This window comes from Trichechus manatus, unplaced genomic scaffold, assembly GCF_000243295.1.
Source record: "Trichechus manatus latirostris isolate Lorelei unplaced genomic scaffold, TriManLat1.0 scaffold00122, whole genome shotgun sequence".
Taxonomy (NCBI): domain Eukaryota; kingdom Metazoa; phylum Chordata; class Mammalia; order Sirenia; family Trichechidae; genus Trichechus; species Trichechus manatus.
Genome location: NW_004444058.1, coordinates 1838405 through 1862300, shown reverse-complemented (window position 1 = coordinate 1862300; position 23896 = coordinate 1838405). Strand labels below are relative to the sequence as shown.

Genomic DNA, 23896 nt, shown 5'->3' with positions numbered 1-23896 from the left:
GGATTTATTTATTAGTTGTGCAATTTTTCTGTTCCTAATTCATTGATTTCTGCTTTTATTCCTGTCTTCTGCTTTCCTTTTGCTTATTTTATTTTTTCTTCTCATTTCTCATTGTCAATATATAGGTAACAAAACATTTGCCATTTCAACAGTCTTCACAAGTACATTTCACTGACATTAAATATGCTCATCATGTTGTTCAACCATCACCATTAACTGTTCCCGAATCTTCCCAGTACCCTTAACAGAAGCTCAGCGTCCCCTATACATTGTGTTTTCCTTTCCTCCTATTTTTCTAACTTCTTAAATTGAACATGCACTCTGTTCATATTCATTTTTATTGCTTAGTAATATATATGTTTAAAGCTCTAAATTTCCCATGAGGCACTGCTCTAGCTGTGTCTCCTGGGTGCTGCCATGTGCTGTTTTCATTCTTTTTGTTTTCTCCATATTCTGCAATTCCAGATTTGATTTCCTCTCAGACCCAATCGTTGTTTTGCACACAGTTTTTCTAACTTCCAAGTACTAAGGAATTGTAAAATATTAATTTGTAGCTTTACTGTCTTGAGGTCAGATGATGTTTTCTGTACAAGTTTTGTTTCTGATAAGTCACGGTGTCTTCTTGGTAATCCAGTCTCTGGTAATTTTTGTGAGAAGCAGGCACAGCCTCTCTTCTCACACACGAAGCTTGATTTTCATCCATTAGATCCACCGTTATCACACCAGACCCCTTTGAGAGCCTGCTTGTTTTTATCTACTTGCTCTGCCACGGAGGGAGGATGGGTTAGCGTAGGCCACCTCTCACGGGTATCTGGAGGACGGAGTGTGGGTGTGGGAAGTTCCCCTCCTGGCGCAGGTTGAGGTGGAGGGGGAGGACGCTGGGACAGAGCAGGACAAAGTCCCCGGAGCTGAGGAGGACACGTCCTCTCTGTAGGAGAAAAAGCCCTGCTGGGTGTTTTCTGTTGAGGAGCACACTCATCTGAGAGAGGACTGTGTGTATTGGAAATCTTGGAAAAGTAGGGCCGGTGTGAAGATTCCAAATGGGAAGGTGGGGAGGAGGAAGCAAGATGAAGCCCCTGTTGGAGCCCCTTCCCCATTTTCTGGGTTCCCCACCTCTGCTGATCCTCACAGAGGAGTCACCAGCCACCAGCCCAGCCCTTGGGTGGCCAGAACCCAGCAGGTCCCAGGTGGTGCCAGGTGGGATGAAGACAGCAAGGATGGCTGAAGGCTTCCCGACTAGGGTGGGAGATGGAGAGAGGGCGGGGCCTGAGGAGTGAGGGGTTGCCAGTGCTCTCCAGCCACCTCATCTACTGCCTGGGGACAGGCAGGGATGGGGGCCACTGGGTCATCACACTGTGAAGGGCATGGGATGAGAAGACCATGACCCGCCTCCCTGTCTCATGTTCTGAGGAGTTGGGTGGGAGGTGGGGTGGGTGGGTGTCTTAGTCTCCTGGGGCTGCCGTGACAAAATACCACAAAGTAGGTGGCTTTAAAGAACAGAAATTTATTTTATCAGAGTTCTGGAGGCTAGGAGTCTGAATTCAGGGCGTCGGCCGTGTTGATTCCTTCTGGGGACTTTGAGACAGAAACTGTTCCATAGGTCTCTCCTGGTTTCTGGTGGCTGCCGGCAATGTTTGGCGTTCCTTTGCTGATTATAGATGCATCTTCCTCTGTCGTCACATGGCATCTGCCTTCCCCATTGTCTGTGACTCTGTTTCTGTGTCTGTCCTTCTCTTTCATAAGATGCCACTCAGAAGGGTTTAGGATTAGGACTCACCCTATAGAGTCACTATGAGTCGGGATCGACTTAACCGCAGTGGGTTTGGTTTTGGAGCCCTGGTTTGGTTAAGAGCTCAGGCTGCTAACCAAAAGGTTGGCAGTCTGAATCCACCAGCTGCTCCTTGGAAACCCTATGGGGCTGTTCTACTCTGTCCTAAAGGGTCGCTATGAGTCGGAATTGACTCGACAGCAACAGGTTTGGGTTTTTTTGGTCTACCGTGATATGACCTCATTTCACTTAACATCTTCAAAGATCCTCTTTCCACACAAAATCACATTCATAGGGGTTAGGACTCCAATATATATTTTTGGGGGACACGATTCAACCCACAACAGGAGGTCAGGAGAAGCTGAGCTCAGCAAGGGTTCCATACCGCAGAACAATGGGGCAGAGGGAGAGGGAACAGCGACAGAAGGAGATAGACGAAAATGGCGATGAGGAGGCCAGGGCTGCTCCTCTTCCCAAGAGGGCCTAGCTTTGGGGGTGAGGCTGCCCAGTGCAGCAAGGAACATGGAATAGGGAGTGGAAGAAGGTGGTTCTAATCACCAGTGACAGCCACGTGACCACTTGTAGAAATGAGGACTGTGATTGTTATGAGTATTTTTTCCATATTTTGTGTGTTGGGTATGTGTGTGTGTATGGCAAATATCTGTGTTTTTCCCTCTCATCTCATTACTTATCACGAAACGTAGGATGTATTTACTTTGCATCTTCTGGAAAAGCGGTGAGTGCACTTTCGGTTGTACGAAGGACAGTTGTATCACGTTAGGTGGAAGTGTGACTTTGTTACTGTCTTTGGAGATCAAGTATGGTTTAAGGAGATGTGTACGGGTGCCAAGTGGACAAGTGGTGGAATGTGATGGTGAATTTTATGTGTCAGCTTGGCTAGGCTATGATTCTCAGTTGTCTGGGCAAACACTAGCTGCTGTTATGGTGTAGTTACATGTGATTAAATCAGCTGGCCTTAAGTAAAGCAGATCACCCTCCATAATGTGGGTGGGCCTCATCCAATCAGTTGAAGGCCTGAGGAGCAAAACAGGAGTTTTCCTAGGGAGTACTTTGCATCCAGACTACAAATAGACATCTTGCCAGAACATCTTTGGTTTTTGGGATACAAGACTGCAGGAATCTCCAGTCTGTTATCTGACCTAAAGATTTTGGACTTCCCAGCCCCCACAATCACGTGAACCAATTCCTTAAAATAAATTTCTCTCCGTCTATATATCTTACTGGTTGTGTTTCTCCTGAGAACCCTAAGACATTTCTGTCTGAGCCCCTCAAGACATCCTGCCATGCCCTTTACTTCCAGGGCAAAAAGGAGGGAGCCTGCTTGTCTAGCACACGCTGCTCCGTATGGTTTGGGGTGGCTGGGTATGATCAGGAACTGGATATCTGATGAAAATGTCAGGGTGGTCTGTGAAGGAGTCAGTGGAGCCGGCAGCCTGAGGACGCCTCCCTGCGGATCCTTGCCTTCAGCCTCTTCAGGCCACTGTGCTCGGGATCCACGAGCAGGCCGCTCTCAGCTGCTGTCCAGGCCTCTGCATGGCGCTGGGCCTCCAGGCAGCGCTGCCCATGGTGCTGCAACACTTGGGCGGTGGGGGCCCGGCCTGGCCGCTCCCTCAGGCTGCTCAGAGCCAGAGTGGGCGCCAGCTCGAGGGCCCGGGTGAAGGCCCCTGCAGCCCCAGCCTCGTCCCCCAGGCTCAGCAGCAGACGGCCCTGGGAGCAGAAGTCCTCCGCCTGTGTCGAGGGGTCGCTGTCCCCTGCTCCCTTCTGGAGCACACAGTCCAGGTCCCTGAGTGCACGGCCAAACTCCTGCAGCTCAGCCAGGCAGGCGGCCCGTGTGCGCAGGTGCTGGTCACTGTCTCCGCTTGCCAGGACAGCCAGTGAGCAGAAGCCCAGCGCCTGCTCCGGGAACCCTGCATCAAGGAGGGTGCCGGCTTTCTGGGCGGCGGCCTGCACAGTAAGCAATGGGAGGGTCAGCCTGAGTGCCGCTGGGCCCTCACCTGCTCGAGCTCCTCTGTGCTCCCAGTCTCTGCTCATCCCTGGAGTGGCCTCTTGTGCAAAGGGGCTGCCAGCTTCCTCCAGAGGGGGTGGTGGTGGGAGTGGGGTGCAGAGGCCCTCCTTCCTGCAACCCCACCCACCCTGGAAACTCTACAGCCTATAAGGCACATCTCCATGGCCTCCTCCTTGACTGTCCCTCTCCCTCGACCTCCGATCTGTCCCCTCAACTCTACCTCCTCCTCACTAATCCTTCCTCTCTTGCCCCCACTCCCCAACCTGGCTTCTTGTGCCCAGTCGGTGAACGCTGTCCATCATCACCTTCTCTCTCTGGGAACTGCAGGACGAGGTCCTGGCCTCCCCTACCAGCATCCCCTCTGCCTCTTCCTTTTCTGAGCTGGGGCCAAAGCTCACACTCACAATGTGCCAAAACCCCTTACCTCCTCTTTTCTGACTCTGGCTCTTCACAGAGTCATCTATGAGTGCAGTCACCCCAACCACCCTGTGGGTCAATCAGCTTGCCTCATGGGGTTCCTCCTCTCCTCAAGAACCTACAATGGCTCCCACTGCCTGAAGAACAAGGCACAGTCAAGACATTGCCTTTCTTGCTTCTCCTCTCCCACTCTTTTCTATTGTAGCCAGGATCTACTCAATGCTCCCAGCCTCACACCATACAACACCTCCCTGCAACATCCCAAATCCTCCCCCGCTCCACAGGGTGGGAGTAGGGGAAGGCACCGGAGCCACCCGGCCTGGGCCTGGATTCCAGCTCCCCCCTCCCTTGCTGTGTGACCCTGACCTATTGACTAAACTTCTCTGTGCCTGAGCTGCCTCGCCTGTGAAATGGGGCTTGTGACTGTTGACCTCAGGGTCGTTGTGGAGCTAGAAGGGGCTGTGCATGTGGACACAGACAATGTGTAGAACCCGGACACCCATGGGCAGAACATGAACGGACTCAACCTTGTGCTCGTTTTTTATGCCCCTCGGCTGAATGGCTGGTCTCACCTCCCCAACATTTGTTGAGGCGGCCTCTCCCCTGGGCCGAGACAGGCCTGGGCTTTTTCTCCATGGCCCGGCCACCGTCCACGGTTGATCTGGAATGCTGATTCCTTTAAGGTGTCATTCAGTTGGGGACCCCCCTCAAAAAAACCCCGTATCTTTAGGAACAGCTCTGTTAATGCCACCTCTGATTTCCTAGGACTCTGGCCCCTTCTAGGTTCACGGATTGTGGCTAGGCCATCTCCCGCGCGGGTCCCTTGAGACCAGGCAGGCCATGCATCCCCCAGGGCTCTCCCGCTTCCGGGAGGAGCCGCCCGTGCAGCCACAGTGGGGTGGATTCGGTGCAGGAGCGGGTTGTGACCCCTTCTGGTTCACTTCTGAGTCTGCCCGCATCGCCTGGCAATGGCCTGACAACCAGCCTCCAGGCAGCCCCTGACTTGAGCAGTGCCCCTCCTCCTAGCTCAGAGAACCCATCCCAGACCCCTTGTGTCTGAGCTTAGAGACCTCTATGCCAGTCAAGCCTTTCTCCAAAGCTCAGAGACGCCCATCCCAGGCCTGTCCTCCAAGCTTAGAGCGCCCATCCCAGCCCTCTTCTCTGAGTTCAGAGACTCCAGCCCAGCCCCTTCTTCCAAGCTCAGAGACCCCCGCCCACTCAGGTCCCTCCGGACTCAGAGACCCCCGTCTACCTCCTCCTCTGGGCTCAGCCCAGTTCTGCCTGGCCCTCCTCTGAGCTCTAGGTCCTGATAACACTGTCTTGTACCTTTGTTCCCTCGCTCTGGGTGGCAGCTATTCCCTCTGCATTACTGACTTGCTATCCTTTTGCTCTTTCAGCCCCTAACCCTTCTCAGTCAACTCCTCTGTTAAACCAAAAACCAAAAAACCACACCTGTTGCCACTGAGTGGTAGAACTGCCCCATAGGGTTTCCAAGGAGTGGCTGGTGGATTTGAACTGCTGACCTTTTGGTTAGCAGCCAAGCAGTTAACCACTGTGCCACCAGGGCTCCCTCTATTAAACTACCTCTGTTTTCCTGACTGCAGCCTGACTGATACAACCCATCAGAGAGATGAAGAAACATGGGGGTTTCATTCTGTGTCCCTCCAACTCCAAAGCCTGCCTATGCTCTTGGCCTCCTCCCCTCCACCCACCTCCTCCACCTCCACCCTTCACTTCCGTTTCCCCTCTTGAGGTTAAATTCAGCCAGTGCAGGGTAAGCCATCCTGCAGTTTCTCTTGGCCCAGTCCCTCCACTGCCTCTCCTACAGGTGGTGAGGCGCCTGGCTGGGCTCCTGCTCTAGCCAATGGGGGGTTATTTGGTGCCAGGAATCAAGTGGTCAGACTAGCAGCCAGGACACCCTCCTTTCTGCCCCTCCCCTTCTCACACTTACTTTTCTGTCAAATTGACTTCCATTAGGGCTTGACCAGAACCTCACCCTCTCCCACCTCAACCCTGCCTCACTCCAGTCCAGCTGCATGGCTTGGTTCTGTTTCTTGAAGACACCAAGCTCTTTCCTACCTCAAGGCCTCTGACCTTGCCATTCCACTGGCCTGGTCTTTGGCATCACCTCACTACCCCCTGCCCTGTTTTAGGGGCTTCCCCTCACCGATCACTCTCTGAAATGACATTCCTCACTCACCGTCTGTCTCCCCCACTGAGATGTGAGCGCCATGAGGGCCCGGGGCCCGTTGCTCATGGCTCCACCCCCAGCATGGGCACAGTGCCCACACCTGGCAGCAGGTGCTCAATCAGTTCATTTTGAATAACGATTGGATGAAAAGTTAGCTAGTCAAAGAGGCAGCGATTCCAACCCAGTGTCCCTTCAAGGCCAGGCTCTCAGCTCATCACTTGCAGAACCACTGCCTCCCACCAGCACCTCCTTCCCCTGACCACTCATCCCTGGGAGAGGATGCTGCCTCTCCTGACCTGCCTTGGAGGTTGGGGTGGGCTTCCTGTGAGGCGAGCTGCACCTGGGAGGCTCAGCCCCGGTCCCTCCCTCTCCTCCATCTCAAGTCACTTGTGGTTTATATGCCCCATGCAAAGAAGGCAATAGGTCACTGGGGGTTGTTAGGGCTTAAGATGGAGACCTGGGTGCCTCTTAGTCATACCTCCATGCCACCCGACCCCACCCCAAAATCAAAGTTCTTTTTCTGGCAAGTGGCATCTGGCTGAAATGAACAGTAGGGAATGGTGTAAGACCTAAAATTAAGGCCCAATGTTATGTGTCCCTTGACTTCTGGTAAAATCAGGAGGGCCTCATATGTTCTAACCACAAGTTCCCCTCCCCCTCTGCTCTGTGGATGAAGTCTTCTAGCCAAACCATCCTCCTTATCATGGGACTGGTACAGTTCCTGCTTACACCTGAGTAGTGGGCTTTGGTTCCCTGCTAGCCTGTTGAATTATTGAAACAAGCCAATCACATTCTCCTGTGGGAACCAGGGGGCACCACACCCTCTTGTTACTACAAAGCCTGCCTCCACAATCCCTGGTTGTGCACCTCCATGAGGCCCTGCATGGTGTGCGGTGTCCTCCCCCAGGCAGTGTTTACTGACTAATAAACTGCTGTTGATCTCATCTCTCCAGGACCAGTCATGTGTTTGGCCATCCCCAGAACCCTAGAGCCCGACTTGCTCCCTCACCAACAGGGTGAAGAGGAAGCAATGAGAACACGCCTGGGATGCTGGGAGGGTGGGGGTGGGTCTCCACGGGATGCTGCTGCGCACCTGGGCAAGGCTCTGCCGTTCTGAGGCCTCCAGAAGATGCAGCAGGAAGCTGAGATCCCCAGGGTCCTTCTCTACCAGGCCCTGCAGGTCCTGCATCGCGGCTGGCGCGTCTCCCTTCTTGATGTGGAGCAGGCCGAGCCGGGCCTGGGCTTCCTCTGACAGTGGAGCAGAGCCCAGGGTTTTTTGCAGATGGGCACCAGCCTCCTCGTAGCTGCCTGTCAGGGGTTCAGAAGGACAGTCAACAGGCTTCGTCTGGGCAGGGGATCTAAGAGAGGTGGGACCTACTGGCTGGCCACTGGGAAGTCTGCCATAGCCCTTCTTGCTCTGCAGTGGCTTGGGGGACCAGGCGGCCTGACAGAGGTTCCCTGTCGGGCCCAGCCCCAGGAGGCAGGAGCTGGACAGAGTCACATACTAAATGACCCATGTTGGTCACGTGGCCTTGACCCAGTACCCACCCCCACCTGGAGCCTGTTTTGCTAAACTCCCTGATCCCTGGGCCATGTAGCACTGCTCTGGGACCCTTACTGTGCTCAGCATGAAGGGGGGTGCCTGGAGGAAAGCTGGGCCTGCTGGAGCAGAGCATCATAGGAGAGGAGGCCACGGCTCTGGGGGACACGCTGGAGTCCCAGCTGAGGGCCTCTCACAGGGCTGGAGGTCATCGGGAGGAGGACAGGTTAGAAAGGGCAGGCTGCAAGAGATTCTCCCCTTCAAAATGATGAAGAGATACAGTCAGTTCTCATTATTTGAGGATTCCATATTGGCAAATTGGCCTACTCGATAAAATTTATTTGTAACTCCAAAATCAATACTCGCAGCACTTTTGAAGTCATTTCTGGACGTTTGCTTGCAAAGAATGGTGAAAAACTTGAGTTGTCCGATGCGCACATTCCCAGCTGATGTTGCGTAAGGCTGACTTGGTGTTTACAAATTCCGTGCTCAGGCCACTTTATAGAACATAATTACTGTCCTTAGAATAGGAGTCCCTGGGAGGTACAAACGGTTAACGTGCTTGGCTGCCAACTGAAAGTCTGGAGGTTCAAGTCCACCCAGAGGCACCTCAGAAGAAAGGCCTGGTGATCTACTTCTGAAAAATCTACTTCTGAAAACTGCAGGGAGCTCAGTTCTACTCTGACACACATGGGGTCGCCATGATTGGAACTGACTCGAAGGTAACTGGCGGTACCGAGAATAACAAGAATTGACTGTATTTTCCACATCATCAGGTGGCATGGATTTTTGCAGGCAGATCTAAGACAACCTCACTTAGAAGAGGGCCTGGCATCCCAGGGACACTCACTCAATATCTGCTAAATAAATGCATGAATCAATGGAGCCCAGGACAGATGCCTGCATTTCTGTCCTGGGCTAACACTTACCCACAGCCATGAGAACATCTGTGAGGAGGATGTGCCAGCCTGGCTGCTGGGCGTCAAGTTTGACCAGTGCCTCCGCCGTGGCAAGGAGGCCCTGGGTGTCCTCATCACTGAGGAGGGCCCCGGTGTCCAGTGGCTGGCTCAGGAGAGCCCGGCAGTGGGTGTAGAGGCCCTGGGTGATGAAGACCTGGGCTTCCGGCTTCAGCGAGCGGATTTCAGGGACCACAGTGCCTGGGTCCAGCTTCAGAGCAGAGATGATGTCGTCCACAGCCTCCTGTAAGGGGAAAGCAGCAAGGTGGGTAAGAGAAGTCTTCCAACCGGGGATACCCTTGGGGAGGGGAGCAGAGTTGGGAGGGTTGGCTCCATCATTTTGACTTTCCCTCTGTGCCCTAGGGTCTCACGTTCTGCTCCTTGGAGTCCTAGAGGGCCAAGCTGCCAGCCACTCTACCCTCCATCCTGCTTCTGGTCTGGGCATTTGAGGGGACCCAGCTCATTGGCCTTACCCCTGGAAGTAACCCAGAAACCCCTTCCTGAGGTTGCACCCTGCATCCTGCTTGTCAGATCTCACCAATTTCAGTCTCCCTATGCTGCTGCAGTCTGCACCCCTGTCTCTGGGCAGCATGTTCCCTCTGCTTATAGCTGGCTCCCCCCTCACTCTGTCCCCCTGCCCCATGCCTGTCCCTCCCAGTGGGGCATCTGGTCCACCTCACAGGTGGTGCTTCAGGAGCCCCACAGCTGTTGTCAAGTGCTCCTCCCTGTGCCTGGGGCGTTGGGGACTGCCGGAGGGGGTAGAAAGCACAGTTCCTGCCCTCCCACCATCTGAGGTGCAGCCAAAGTGAGGGTGCATGGAACATCGGGTGGACAGACAAGGCAGAACACGGGGGAGCCGGCAGCAAATGTATTAGGGTTCTGCAATGGGAGAGATTAGTCTGGAAAGGAAGAAGGATCACAATGATGGAGAACCTACTTAGGTGGAGAAGGTGGACTTGAGCTGGCAGCTGGAGGGCAGTGAGGACCTGGACAGGAGTGATAAGGACTGAGTATGCAGTTTGAGGGAGACAAGGGAGAAGAAGTTTCCAGAGGCCCTGGAAGCACAGGCGATCATGCCAGAGGGTGGATCCCTTTTAGGAGAGCCTTGGTGACTAAGGTAAGCAGATTGCTTCTGACCTGGCCAGCAGTGGGGAACCACTGGAGCTCTCTTCAAGTCTATCCTCCTATTTGTTTTCTGTCGTTTTTTTGGTGCCTTTGTTCCTCCATTCCTATCTTTTGGGCTGATTGAGTATTTTCAGTATTTCATTTTAATTGTTCTATTGGCCTTTAGCTATGTTTCTTTATGTTTTGGCACTTGCTCTACTGAATACAATATGTATCTTTAATTTATCATAGTCTGTGTAGACGTTGGAGTCCCTGGGTGGCGCAACCGGTTAAGTGCTTGACTGAAAATCAAAAGGTTGGTGGTTTGAACCCTCCCAGAGGCTCCTTGGAAGAAAGGCCTGGCCATCTGTTTTTGAAAGGTCACAGCCTTGAAAACCCTATGGACCACAGTTCTACTCTGCAACACATGGAGTTGCCATGAGTTGGAGAAGACTCAAGGCAACTGGTCTGGTTTTTGGAAGTAGCGTTAATATAATACCACATCACATAACATGTAAAAACCATATAACAGTAAATTTTATTTACCCTCTGTTGTTTGTGCTGTTGTTGTTGTGTATTAAGCAATAAACCTTATAGTACAACAATATTATTTTTGCTTTAAATAGTTCTGTTCAAAGAAATTAAGAAGTAAAGATTTTTTTTTCTTTATTTAAAGATGCTTTTTAAAAAAAAAATGTTTACATATTTCTTCCAGCAGAGACTTTTCTTCTGGTGTCATGTCTCTTCAATCTCATGAACTTCGTTTAGCATTTCTTTTAGTGTGGGTCTTTTGGTGAGAATTCTCTCAGCTTTCATTTGTCTGAGAATGTCTTTAATTTCATGCTCATTTTTGAAAGATTTTTTAAACTTGATATAGAATTCTAGGTTGACTTTTTTTTTCTTTTAGCACTTTAAAAATATCATTTTATTGTCTTCTGGCCACCACTGTTTCTGATGACTAGTCAGTTTTCATTCATATTGTTGTTCTACTGTATGCAATGTGTCTCCCCCTCACCCCAGCTGTTTGTAAGATGTTCTCTTTTTATCTTTTGTTTCCAGCAATTTGACCAACATGTGCCTAGGTGTGGTTCTGTTTGGGTTTGTCATTTTTGAGTTTGCTAAGCTTCTTGGGAAATTTTCTGTATATATATCTATATCTATATCTATCTATCTATCTATATATATATCTATATCTCCCCTCTTTTCTCCTCTCCCTCTTGAACTCCAATTACATATATGCTAGTGTAAAATGGTGGGAGTATAATAATAACATCAGAACCTGTCTAATTTCAGGGGGGATAATGCGAATCAAGATCATCCCAAACTTGATTCCTATGAGGTGGAGGTCAGAAATACTTCACTCTCCAAACTTTTAACCAACTCAGACTCCAGCCATCCCTCCCATGGCATTCTCTACTTCTCTTCTGTGTTCGATAATCCATTGCAATGGCCACACAGAACTCACAGACCATACTTACAGTTTTTAGGAACAGGCTACAACTCAGGATCAGGATCAGGAAGCAGGTAGGCAGAGTCTCCCTTCTCCAGTGCAAGACTGTTCTTTCAGCTCCTTTAGACCATGCAGGCCTCCTCCCGGTCCCCTGAGGACAGGCTCCTCTTGGCCCTGCCGTTTGTCACCACCAACTGCCACTGAGCCCCTTCCAGGACTGTCACTGCCTTCAGTGTTACAGCCTTGATCCATGTTACAGCTCTTTTATGAGGTTCCTTGTCTCCGCTCTCTACTTCTTTCGTCTCTCTTCTTTTTCCCTTCTGCTTCTTCCTACTGCTTCTGTTTCTGTTTCTTTCTTCCTAAAAAACCTCTGTGGGGCTGGCTGCTTAAATACAAAAACTTTTTGCCAATTTCAAGGCATGGCATTCCCACCAGGGCCAGGACCTGATAAATCTCCTCATGGTAGGTGACAGACACTTCATTTGTATAGTAGGCTACAACTCACCTCATTTGTATAGTCTATTGACCAGTCCCTCAAAGGTGCAAACCAATCACAGGGCAGGCTGCAGCCCAGGGCCAGGCAAAAAGTATCAAACCATTCTTGTTTATAGCTTACTCAGGAAGGAAATGTCAATCAACCTAGACAAAAGTAACAAACCCTGTGAGGTAGAAAAGTAGGGCAAAGGTAACTCCTCAGGGCTTAGGTGAAAAATCTCTCAAGCTGTTTTACCAAAGAACCAAGCCAAAAGGCCACCTAAAGAACTCATTGTGCCACAGCAAGATTGCTTGGAATTGTCCCAGAGGTCACTGAAAGTCTCTTCATTTTTTTTCAATCTTTTTCCCCCTTCTGTTTTTTTAGACTGTATAATTTCTATTGGTCTATCCTCAAGTTCACTAACTTTTCTTCCACGTTTCCAATCTGCTGTTAAGCCCATCCAGTGAATTTTAATTTCAAATGTACTTTTCAGTTCTAGAATTTCCATTTTTTCTTCTAGGATTCTCAATCTGTTCACTTATTAGGACAAAATTTTCCTTTAGGTCCACGTGTTTATAGTAGTTGCTTTAAAGTCCTTGTCTCCTAATTTCAACATCTGAGTAATCTCAGGATCTGTTTCTGTTAAGTGCTTTATTATTATTATTGTTCACAGTTCTCTGAATATCTAGCCAGTTTTGATTTTATGTTGGAATTTGTGGGTGATATGTTCTAGGATGAGATGAGTTGTGGAATGAAATCAAGGACATCATACTTGAAGAAAGCAAAAGATCATTAAAAAGACAGGAAAGAAAGAAAGGACCAAAATGGATGTCAGAAGAGACTCTGAAACTGGCTGTTGAATGTCGAGTAGCTAAAGCAGATGGAAGAAATGATGAAGTAAAGAGTTGAACAGAAGATTTCAAAGGGCAGCTCGAGAAGACAAAGTAAAGTATTATAATGACATGTGCAAAGACCTGGAGTTAGAAAACCAAAAGGGAAGAACATGCTCAGCATTTCTCAAGTTGAAAGAACTGAAGAAAAAATTCAAGCTTCAAGTTGCAATGTTAAAGGAGTCTATGGGGAATATACCAAACAACACAGTAAGCATCAAAAACAGATGGAAAGAATACGGAGTCAATATACCAAAAAGAATTGGCTGACATTCAACCATTTCAGGAGGTAGCATATGATCAGGAACCGATGGTACTGAAAGAAGAGGTCCAAGTGCACTGAAGGCATTGGTGAAAAACAAGGATCCAGGAACTGATGGAATACCAACTGAGATGTTTCAACAAATGGATGCAGTGCTGGAAGTGCTTACTCGTCTATGCCAAGAAATGTGGAAGACAGTTACCTGGCCAACTGGAACAGATCCATATTTATGCCTATTGCAAAGAAAGGTGATCCAACTGAAGGCAGAAATTATTGAACAATATCATTAATATCACACACAAGTAAAATTTTGCTGAAGATCATTCAAAAGTGATTGCAGCAGTACATAGACAGGGAACTGTCAGAAATTCAAGCCAGATTCAGAAGAGGACATGGAACCAGGGATATCATTATTGAGTCAGATGGATCCTGGTTGAAAGCAGAGAATACCAGAAAGATATTTACCTGTGTTTTATTGACTATGCAAAAGCATTTGACTGGATCGTAACAAATTATGAATAACATTGCGAATAATGGGAATTCCAAAACACTTCATTGTGCTCATGAGGAACTTGTACATAGATCAAGAGGCAGGTGTTCAAACAGAACAAGGGGATACTGCGTGGTTTAAAGTCAGGAATGATGTGTATCAGGGTTGTATCCTTTCACCATACTTATTCAATCTGTATGCTGAGCAAATAATCTGAGAAGCTGGATTATATGATGAAGAATGGGGCATCAGGATCTCAGAGGAAGACTCATTAACAACCTGCGATACGCAGATGACACAATCTTGCTTGCTGAAAGTGAAGAGGACTTGAAGCACTTACTGATGAAGATCAAGGACTACAGTCTTCAGTATGGATTATACCGCAACATAAAGAAAACAAAAATCCTCACAACTGCACCAACAAGCGAAATCTTGATAAACGGAGAAAAGACTGAGGTTGTCAAGGATTTCATTTTACTTGGATCCACAATCAACACCCATGGAAGCAGCAGTCAAGAAATTAAACAACGCATTGCACTGCTGCAAAAGACCTCTTTAAAGTGTTAAAAAGCAAAGATGTCACCTTGAAGACTAAGGTGCGCCTGACCCAAACCATGGTGTTTTCAATCGCCTCATATGCATTCAAAAGCTGGGCAATGAATAAAGAAGACCAAAGAAGAATTGACGCCTTTGAATTATGGTGCTGGTGAAGAATATTGAATATACCATGGACTGCCAAAAAAAACAAACAAATCTGTTCTGGAAGAAGTACAGCCTGAATGCACCTTAGAAGCAAGGATGGTGAGACTATGTCTCACATACTTTGTATATGTTACCAAGAAGGGTCAGTCCCTAGATAAGGACATCATGCTTGGTAAAGTAGAGGCTCAGTGAAAAAGAGGAAGACCCTTAACAAGATGGACTGACACAGTGGCTGCAACAATGGGCTCAAGCATAACGATTGTGAGGACGGCACAGGACCGGGCAGTGTTTCGTTCTGCTGTACATACGATCGCTGTGAGTTAGAACCGACTTGACAGGATCTGACAACAACAACATGTAGGAAATCTAGTTCATGCCACTTTCCTTTAAAGGATGTTGAGTTTTGTTCTGGTAGACAGTTAAATTAGTGGTAGAACATTTTGGTACTTCCAGGCTTGGTTTTATTCTTTGTTAAAAACCAAAAAACCAAACCCATTGCCATCGAGTCGATTCTGAGTCATAGCGACCCTAAAGGACAGAGAAAACTACCCCATTGGGTTTCCAACGAGCACCTGGTGGATTCAAACTGCCGACCGTTTGGTTAGCAGCTGTAGCTCTTAACCACTAGGCCACCAGGGTTTCCATTCTTTGTTAGGGCAGGTCTATTTCAGTTTTGAATTAAGGTGTATTCATTTTCTTGGGTTGCAATAACAAATGACCACAACTAGGTGGCTTAAAACAACAGAAACGTATTCTCTTGAGGCTAGAAGTCTGAACTCTAGGGTTTGGCAGGACCTTGCTCTCTCTGAAGTTTTCAGAGAAGAATCCTTCCTTGCCTCTTCCAGCTTCTGGTGGTGGCTGGCAATCTTTGGCATTCCTTGGCTTGTAGCTGCATCACTCCAGTTTCTGCCTCCGTCTTCACATCTTCCTCCTTCTTACTTCTCTGTATGTGTCTGTGTCCAACTTTCTCTCTCCTTATGAGGACACCAGTATTTGGATTTAGGACCCACCCTAATCCAGTAAGATCTCATCTTAACTTGATCACATCTTAAAGACTCTGTTTCCAAGTAAGGCCAAATTTACAGGTACCAGGGGTTAGGACTTCAATATGTTTTTTTTGGCTGGGGGCACAATTCAACCTACTACATAGGTATGGCCTTTGCTTTAGGGAGTGGCCTTTCTGGAGTATCAACTGAGCGCCCAAGATGTTCAAAAAATTCTCTCACTCTGGCTGGGTTGGAACTTGAATGTCTCCCAGCCCTGCGTGACTCCTGGCATCACCACGCAGCTCTCACCCCACAGCGGATGATGCCTGCTAGGCCTGAGTCTTCCCCCAACGTGTGCATGCTAGTTCTCAGGCAAGGGCCCACAGTGAATCCCATGAAGACGGCTAGATGCCCCTCCTCTGCACAGCCCCCTCTTATCCATTGCCCTTCCTTACAAATTCCAGCCACTGCAGCAGCTGGAGTGCCCATCTCTGCCTCCTCCTTGGCTTGGTCACATCTCTTTCACCCCCTTGTGTAGTGACAGGAAAGTCTTGCCAAGTAGCAAGTCATGGGGCCCACCTTGTGTGGTGTCCCATCTCTCTGAGGTCACAGTTCTCCACTGCCTCTTGGCCAATGGCTGCAAACAGTTGTCTCACGTATTTTATCAATTTATATTGTGCTCAGAGGTCCAATATCAGTTACTCTCTCATAACCAGAGCAGAAATTTTGCCCAGATGCATTTAAAGTCCAGCAGATGGCGTTCTTCTGGAGCAGGCCTGTGGAGGTGCAGGTCTTGGCCAGTGGAGGGACAGTGTTCTCTGGTCCACCCTACACCATGGCCTGGGCTCTACTGGCAGGCAGTGCTGGCCAGTGGTAACCCAAATTGGCTGGTTACCTTTGAAGGGAAAAAGCCAAATTCTGCCCTGGGCCATGGGAGTTCCAGCTGCTGCGTATTGAGCCTGCATCACGGCCAGGCACTGGGCTGAGCATTTGAAAGCATGCCACTGTCTCCTATGCCTGGGTGGGACCAGAGACCAGACCTGCCAAAGGCTTTGGGGGAAACACAGACATCCTGAACAGGTTGCCCTGCCCCATGGACATTGAGGGGCCCTGGATGGGACACTCTCCTGTAGAAGTCAGGGAGGCCTGAATGCCACTCTGTCCTGTAGAAGTCAGGGGCCCTGTGGACACTGGGGGGCCCTGATTGGGCTGTCCTGCTCTGCAGATGTCAGGGGGCTGCAGATGTCAGATTCTTCCCTGTGGAAGTCAGGGGGCACCAGACGGACCACACTGCCTCACACTGTCCTGCCTGGTGGACGTCGGGGGGCTCTGAATGGGCACCCTGCCCTGCGGACATCAGGGAAGCCCTGGTCGTGCCATCCTGCTCAGCAGAAGCGGGCACCATCTGAGAGGCTCTCATCTGAATGGCATCTTGGGTTTATTTTTTTGCTTCCCTAGGATTCCAGCCTTTAGAGAATGATGAAAGCTGAGCAGGTAGGTTGCATCTGGGATGTGCTTTTATCCAGTGAAGCATCAAGCAGGTGGACAATTTCAGTTACCTGCCAGGGATGATGCTCTTGGCTGATAAGTGTCCTATCTCCAGAAGCTTCCAGAGAGAAAGTATGGGACCTCTGGGCTGTTCTTCTCCAGGGATGACCCCCTGTCCTGTACCCTGGAGTAGACCTCCCACTCCTGCCCCTGCATTCTGACAGATCCCCAGACCCGCACAGGGTGGGAGTGCAGGGTGGGAACACAGCTCCTCAATACCCTGAGAGGGCAACCTGGAGCTTACAGTGATGCATGCCCTGGACGTCAGTTTGGGCTCCCTTCTGCCCCTCCCTACTCAGCTTGCAGCCTGGTTATTTTTAGTTAGGGTTTGGGAGACCATGCCATGCCCCTGCTCCTTCTATCACCACCTTTCATTCAACTCAGGGTTGAAGGGAGCACAGACGGGTGAAGCGTTTGGGCTGAGGCTGTCTAACTGGTCAGTGGCCAGCATACCTGATCCTTGGTCTGCTGGGTTCCAAGGCCGGCACTCAGGCAGCAGGAGGGGGCAGAGGATATGGTCTGATGTGGGGCCCCAGGGTCACAGTGGGCCACATGTGCACGGTCAGTGTAGATGCCCGTTAAGAAATGCAGAAACAGACAAGTCTTCTCCCTCGCAGGTCTTACCTATCTGCCCAATCCTCTGACCTTATATTCTGAATTGGAGTAGTTTTTGCACAACAAGTTCTTAAATGTACAGACATCTAAACTTAAGCAGCAGGTGAGTTAAGTTCATGGAGTCCTTGGGTGGTGCAAACAGTTAACACACTCAGCTGCTAACTGAAAGGCTGGAGGTTCAAGTCCACCTAGACGTGCCTTGGAAAAAAGGCCTGTCAATCTACTTCTGAAAAATCAGCCACTGAACACCATATGGTACACAGTTCTACTCTGACACATATGGAGTCACTATGAGTCTGAATTGACTCAACAGGAACTGGTTGGTTTTCTTTTTTTATTAGTTAAGTTCAGACCAGTGTTCCAGTAGCTCTGTTGCTGTGCCTATGACAGACATTACTAATCAATCCCAGAACTTCTTCCTGCTGTGCAGGATGCTGTCTGGCCTCTAAACCCTTTTCAACACAGCGGTCCCGGCTGAGATGACACCTCCTGGTCTGCCCTGCCATCAGGGGGCCCTGGCACCCATGGAAGATTTGTTTGTGGTGGAGGAGCCCCTTGTGCACCCTCTGTGGACAGGGACCGGGCAACATACGACCCTCTGATGAACAGGCAGGATTCTTGAAACTGGGCTGCAGTAGCAAGATGAGGCACCCCTGATCCTGCAGTACTGGTGGGATGAGAAGACTGGGGTTTTGATGGGCTTCTCACTGTTCCCGGTTGCCTGGCCCTGCCCTGCCCCCTGGGGTGAGGAGGGAGCTCTCTGATTCTCCCGTGTCTCCCCTTCAGCCCCTCCACTTGCCCAGCCCAGGGTGGTGGGCCCCAATACCTTCTGCTGGCCCAGGGCCAGGTACACCAGCGCCCGCCCGCACAGTGCCTGCACGTTCCCCGGCTCGGCCCGGAGTGCGGCGTTGAAGTCAAACATGGCCGTCTTCTTCTGGCCCAGGAAGCCGTAGCAGCGGGCACGGGCTAGGAGGGAATCGCTGGCCTGACCCCCTGGAGGGAGGGAGGGCGCAGTGTCGGGTGCAGGGCACTGCTGGGCACGAGCCACGCACATGTATGCCCCTCGTCCAACATTTACTGTGCCCTCCCTGTGCCAACCTGGGTGGGGGAAGACTGTGGGATCCACCTTGCGGGCTCAAAGATGACTGGCCACGAGGCACACAAAGGGGGCAGTCAGGGGGGGCCTGGAGGCACTGGCCATAGGGCAAGGAGAGCCCCAGCAGGAGGCAGAGAGGGCTTCCCAGAGAGAAGGGCTGAGAGTGGTGTCTGAGGCCAGGGGGACCTGGGAGGGGGCTGGGTCCTCTGGGCAGGGGTGGAGTAGCACTGAGAGAAGGTGCAAGGCTTGGGGGCGAGGCTAGCAGGGAGAAGCCTCCTGATTTCTGGGCGCAGGAAGCCGCTCCCCAAAAGAGGATGCCCTCCATGGCTCTTCCTGGTAGCCAGGGACAGTCCTGGGGGTTCTGTGTGCTCTTTCCCCTGGTATCCCGTAATCCTGGAAGCACTTCGGTAACTTGGTTTCGCCACATTGGACAAGGGTTGGACCAACTCGACCAACTCTTGGCAGAACGTAAGGTGTGGGTGGGGCACCCCAGAGCATCTGGGGCAGGCAACGGGGTCACCTGCTCCCCTGTCACCCCCTGGGCCAGCTCTGGGCCCTCAGTGGGGCTCTCATCCCAGGAAGGAGCTGAGTCCAGAGATGGTGAATGACCTGTCCACCCATGGACACACAGCTCGTCAGGGGACAGCCCTCAGGAGCTGAGGTCCCCCCTGGTGGTGCTAACATGGTGACAGATTCATATGTCTCTCTCCCCTTGTCTCCCTCGGCCCCACTGGACAGAGAGGTCATGAGGCCCAGCAGGCAAGATCAAGGTCGATGGGTGGACACAAGGAAGGCACTTGGTTCTGCATGCAGGCAGCAGGGGCCATGTCACCATTACTGCAATGTCGTCATCACCCTCCCCTCTCTCAGGCCTGGGCCCAGGATGCCCTCAGTGGGTGGCTCCGCCCCATCCAACCCAGAAAGGATGCTCATCATGCAGGGGGCACACACGGCAAACCGGGCGTGTCCTGGGCCCTGGTCCCCCCGACTCCCAGCAAGGCAGAGTGCCCACACCCTGCCCCCCACCCTGTACCTGGCATCTGGGCCCGTTCAGGAGCCTGTGTTGCAGGACAGCCCGCCAGGTGATGGGCAGGGGAGACCATGTGCCCCCTACTGCGTGCCCCCACCTTGTCGTGGATCCCCGTGTGTCCAGGCCCCGAGCATGGCAGAGCCCCCTACCTCCGCCTGGTCCAGGATGGGAGTTGCTCCTGCCCAGGCCCTGCCCTACCTGCGGCAAAGATGGCCAGAGAGAGGTAGGAGATGGCCTCCCTGGCCTGGGCCCCACCGTCCCCGCCTGGCCGTGCCCTCAGGATGGCCAATGCCCGTGCATGGCAGTGGCCCCAAAGCAGCTGCCGGTCCTCTTCATGGAAGACATCCAGGGTGGGCTGCAGGCAGGCTGTGTCCCCGGACTCGACAACCTTCTTCACCAGCTGCAGGGCAGGGAAGTTACTGCTATCCTCTCCTGCCCAGGGTCATGGCCACCCAGATTCCTCCCTGCACCCAAGATGCCTCCCAGGACTCAAGTCCCACCCAGGTGCCTGCCCCCACCGGCCTCTCTGCTTTCAGGGCCCCAGAATGCTCTCCATCCACATTGGACACTAGAAGGTTTTTGCAGCCTGGGACCATTTAGGGGTACCCTTCATCTCCCTGTAACACTGGGGGTCACGGAGGACAGGGACTGCACAGGGCAGGGCAGAATGGGTAGTGTGACCGCTGCCGGAGCTGGGCAGGGTGCCTGTGTAGGGGGCGGCCCCTTGGCTCAGGGCGTTCAAGTTACGCAGTGCCAGGAAAGGGAGCTTTCAAATTATAAAGTGATGAGAACCAGAGGTAGTACTTCAGAAGGCCCTGAGCAGAATCCCAGAACAGGGAGCAACCCGGAATGACATGAGCCACACACAGGGCTGCATGGCCCAGCCATGAGGGCTCGGTGCTGCCCCCTGCTGACCGGCGTGTGTGTGACACTGGCTCCAGGGCAGGGTTAGGGGAAATTCTCTTCTCCAGCCTGTGCTGCCCCAGCAGGGGGTCAGGAATTAAACCAGGCCAGAGGACAAGGAGGGAACCGACAGGTCCCATAGCCGCCAGTCCCAAAGTCTGAGACCTGCTCCCTAGAATGTAATCTTCTGTCTCGGGTTCAAATGGGAAGCTTCCAGACGACTGCAGTGAGGCTGAGTCTCTGCCTTTCACGGGAGCAGTGCTGTCTCGGACAGAGGCAGGATGCAGGCAAGGGCTGGGGGCCCCTCTTTTGGCCTCCTTGAGAGGGCAGGATCATGTCCAGGTAAACAGGGACTTATTGAGAAGCCCAGTTTACCTGGGAGACTTGGTGTGAAGTTGGCCTACAATGGACTCTTGGCCCTTTTTCTTCACAGCCAGAGCAAAAGCAAATATGGGGCATCTACTTGGAAGAAAGGCCTGGCAATCTACTTCCGAAAAAACCAGCCACTGAAAACCCTTACCAGCACAGTTCTACTCTGACACACGTGGGGTCGCCACGTGTCAGAACTGACTCATGGCAACTGTATTTTTATGGTTTACTGCGTGCAGAAAACCTGCCAGACCCTGGAGAACCTGCTCCAGCTAATTCCCACAGTAACCCAGCAAGTCCAGAGCACAGATGAAGAGACCAAGGGTCAGAGAGGTGAGAGACCTGCTGAGATGGCTGGTAGTGGCAGAGCTGGGGCTGGAATAGGCTCACCTGACTCCAAAGTCGGGCCGTGGGGCACAGAGCGAGGCGCCGGGGAGGCCTGTTGTGGCCCTGCCCTGCTGTTCGCTCCCCACCCTACCTATCCTCCTCACCTGGTTGGCATTGTAGAAGAAGCCCCTCCGCAGCTGCAGCAGGGCCAGCCGTGCCAGCACAGGGGTTGCTTGGGGCCTCCGGGATAGGGCCATCAGCAGTGCCTTGTGAGCATCGTCCAGGCGGCCCAGGCGGTACAGGGCATCAGCTGCCAGGAGGCGCGAGGCCTCGTCCTCTGTGTCCAGCTCCATCAGCAGCGTGGCCAGCTGGTACACGCCCTGGGCATCCCTGCATGAAGAGAGAGTGGCTGAGGGAGAGCCAGCCTCTGCCCCGCACCCTTCCACCTGCCCAGGTAGTCACAGGTAAATCCTGTCTTCTCGCACCCAGCCAGGGGCTGCTCCCTTCCTGCCAGACTGCAGAGACCCTCATGCTGTGCTGCCCCCAGAGCTCCACAGCTGTCCCCTGCCCCCACCCTCTCACTCCATCCACCGGCCTGCCCCTGGGGCAGGCATTTTACAGATGGTGGAATTGAGGCCAAGTACATGGTCAGCAGCAGCGCTGACCTTGAGTAGACCCTGACTCAGTTTCCTTTCCTGCAAAACAGAGATAACGATTGTGACCTGGCGACAAGAGTGCACACTGGCCCGCACTTGGAATGTTCCTCGCACCCACGTTAGGGGAGATATTAATCAACTCCCACTGCAAAAAGAAGCCAGACCCTCAAATGTGACAATTCCCAGAGAGAACGAATCTAAACAGCCCCAAATCGCATAAATGCACATTCCACCTCGAGGGCAAATCAATAAGCAACCGGAGAGGCAAAGGTAGTGTGTGTGTGTGTGTGTGTGTGTGTGTGTGTGTGTGTGTGTGTGTGTGTGGAGGGGTGGGGTGTTACATCAAACTCACCCCCTACAAGGCCCCCATCACAGTGCTTTTAACTTTGCTAAAACACATTCTACCACCTCCCTAGCATTCGGAGGAGTGCAGTTAAAACAGCCACCTGGTTCACCCTTAGTGGGCAAAACTCATTACTGTGGAGTCAATTCCGACTCATAGAGGCCCTAGAGGACAGGCTAGAACTGTCCTATAGGGTTTCCAAGGCTGTAATCTTTACAGAAGCAGACTGCCACATCTTTCTCCTGTGCAGTGGCTGGTGGGTTCTAATTGCTGGCCTTTCTGTTAGCAGCTGAGCACTTAACCACTGCACCACCAGGGCTCCCCAGGTAGACAAAGAGATTCCTAAATGAGTATCTGGGCTGGGAGGGCGTGGTGGGGTGGGGCAACCCCTGAAGTCAGGCCAGCCCCTTGCCCAAGGACCGTACACGTGGCCTCTCTCTCTGTGCAGATCTGCATCATAAGGGCAAAACACTGCAGATGAGGTTTTATCCTCATGATGAGGTTAGCGTTATGACAAAGAGCAGAAATCAGGAGCTGCCAAATGAATAATGGCACGTTCACAGGATGGGAAATTTGTGCTGTGCTAGAAATACTGGCCACAACAAGGGGAGTGCTCATGACCTACTGAGGGACAAAAGAAGGGTATAAGTGTGCAGGCTGGCACACACTTGGTTTTCTGAAATATACTTTATAGTACAGAGAGAAAAGTCTAGAAGCAAATGCTAATGGTGGGATAATGGGTAGGTTTTTATTTTATTTTTCCATTTTTATATGTTTCTGATTTTCTGTGAAAAGAAAGTCCACCATGCATTATGCTTTTTGGGACTGAGGGTCCTAGGATCTGGGCCGTAGCACTAAGTCTGCCACCACTGCGTTAGGGAAACCACGGAGCTGCTCTCTGCCTCAGTTTGTTATTTTTGTTAGGTGCCTTGGAGTTGGTCCCTGACTCACGGGACTCCATGCACAATGGAACTAAGCACTGCCTGGTCCTGCACCATCCCCATGATTGCTTTCGGATCAAGCTGTTGTGATCCAAAGGGTTTTCACAGGCTGACTTTCAGAAGTAGATTGCCAGGCCTTTCTTCCTAGTCTATCTTAGTCTGGAAGCTCCACCGAAACCTGTTCAGCATCACAGCAACACGCAAGCCTCCACTGACAGATGGGTGGTGGCTGCCCATGAGGTGCATTGGCCGGAATTGACGACAGGTTTCCTGCGTGAGAGGAGGCTAGAATTCCGCTACTGAATCACCACTGCCCGTGTCTTGCCTCAGTTTACTTACCTGTAAATCAGGAAGAAACACACCACTCGCCCTCCCTATGTCACAGGAGATCAGAATAACCCCACGGCGCGCCACGGGATCGAACTCTCACCCTTCCTGCGCGCCGGGGCTGTCCGTCTCTGCGGCCTTCTTCCGGCGGCCAGGCACGCCTGCGGGCGCGGAATCCCGCCTTCGCTGCAGCATTCGGCGGCCCTCCTCGCGCAGCACGATCAGCAGTAGCCCTCTGTGGTTCCAGGGCACGTAGGCCTTGGCGGCGAGCAACGCCTCCTCAGGCCACAGCTGGCAGGCGGTGACATAGTCCAGCGCGCCCAGGACGGCGCTGCCGTCCAGCACGCGCAGCAGCCCACGGCCGCACAGCGCGCGCACACAACCGACGGGGTGCGGAACGCCCTGCTCTACTACCATCTGGAAGTCCTCCCGGGCGCGCCGCGTGTCGCCGGCGTGCAGCGCGCAGAAGCCCCGCAGCGCCAGC

General features: G+C 51.9%; 1 protein-coding gene across 1 annotated transcript; it reads right to left on the bottom strand.

Moving 5' to 3' along the window:
- Positions 1 to 3205: 3205 nt before the first annotated feature.
- Positions 3206 to 23607, bottom strand: TTC34 (tetratricopeptide repeat domain 34). The gene is made up of 7 exons (XM_004384454.1): positions 23516 to 23607; positions 21310 to 21535; positions 19745 to 19946; positions 18247 to 18413; positions 8872 to 9142; positions 7496 to 7710; positions 3206 to 3733 (listed from the first exon to the last, which is right to left on the bottom strand). Exons 1-7 carry the CDS (start codon positions 23605 to 23607, stop codon positions 3206 to 3208), a joined length of 1701 nt encoding a protein of 566 aa, XP_004384511.1.
- Between the last annotated feature and the right edge of the window lie 289 nt (positions 23608 to 23896).

Bases quoted from the DNA above. Each gene is read 5' to 3' on its own strand.
- TTC34 (XM_004384454.1), bottom strand. From the start codon at position 23,607: ATGCTGCAGCGAAGGCGGGATTCCGCGCCCGCAGGCGTGCCTGGCCGC. The intron at 18,414-19,744 runs GTAGGGCAGGGC...CCCTCCCTCCAG, and splicing joins TCTGGCCATCTTTGCCGCAG to GGGGTCAGGCCAGCGATTCC. The intron at 7,711-8,871 runs GTAAGTGTTAGC...AACCCCTGACAG, and splicing joins AGATGTTCTCATGGCTGTGG to GCAGCTACGAGGAGGCTGGT.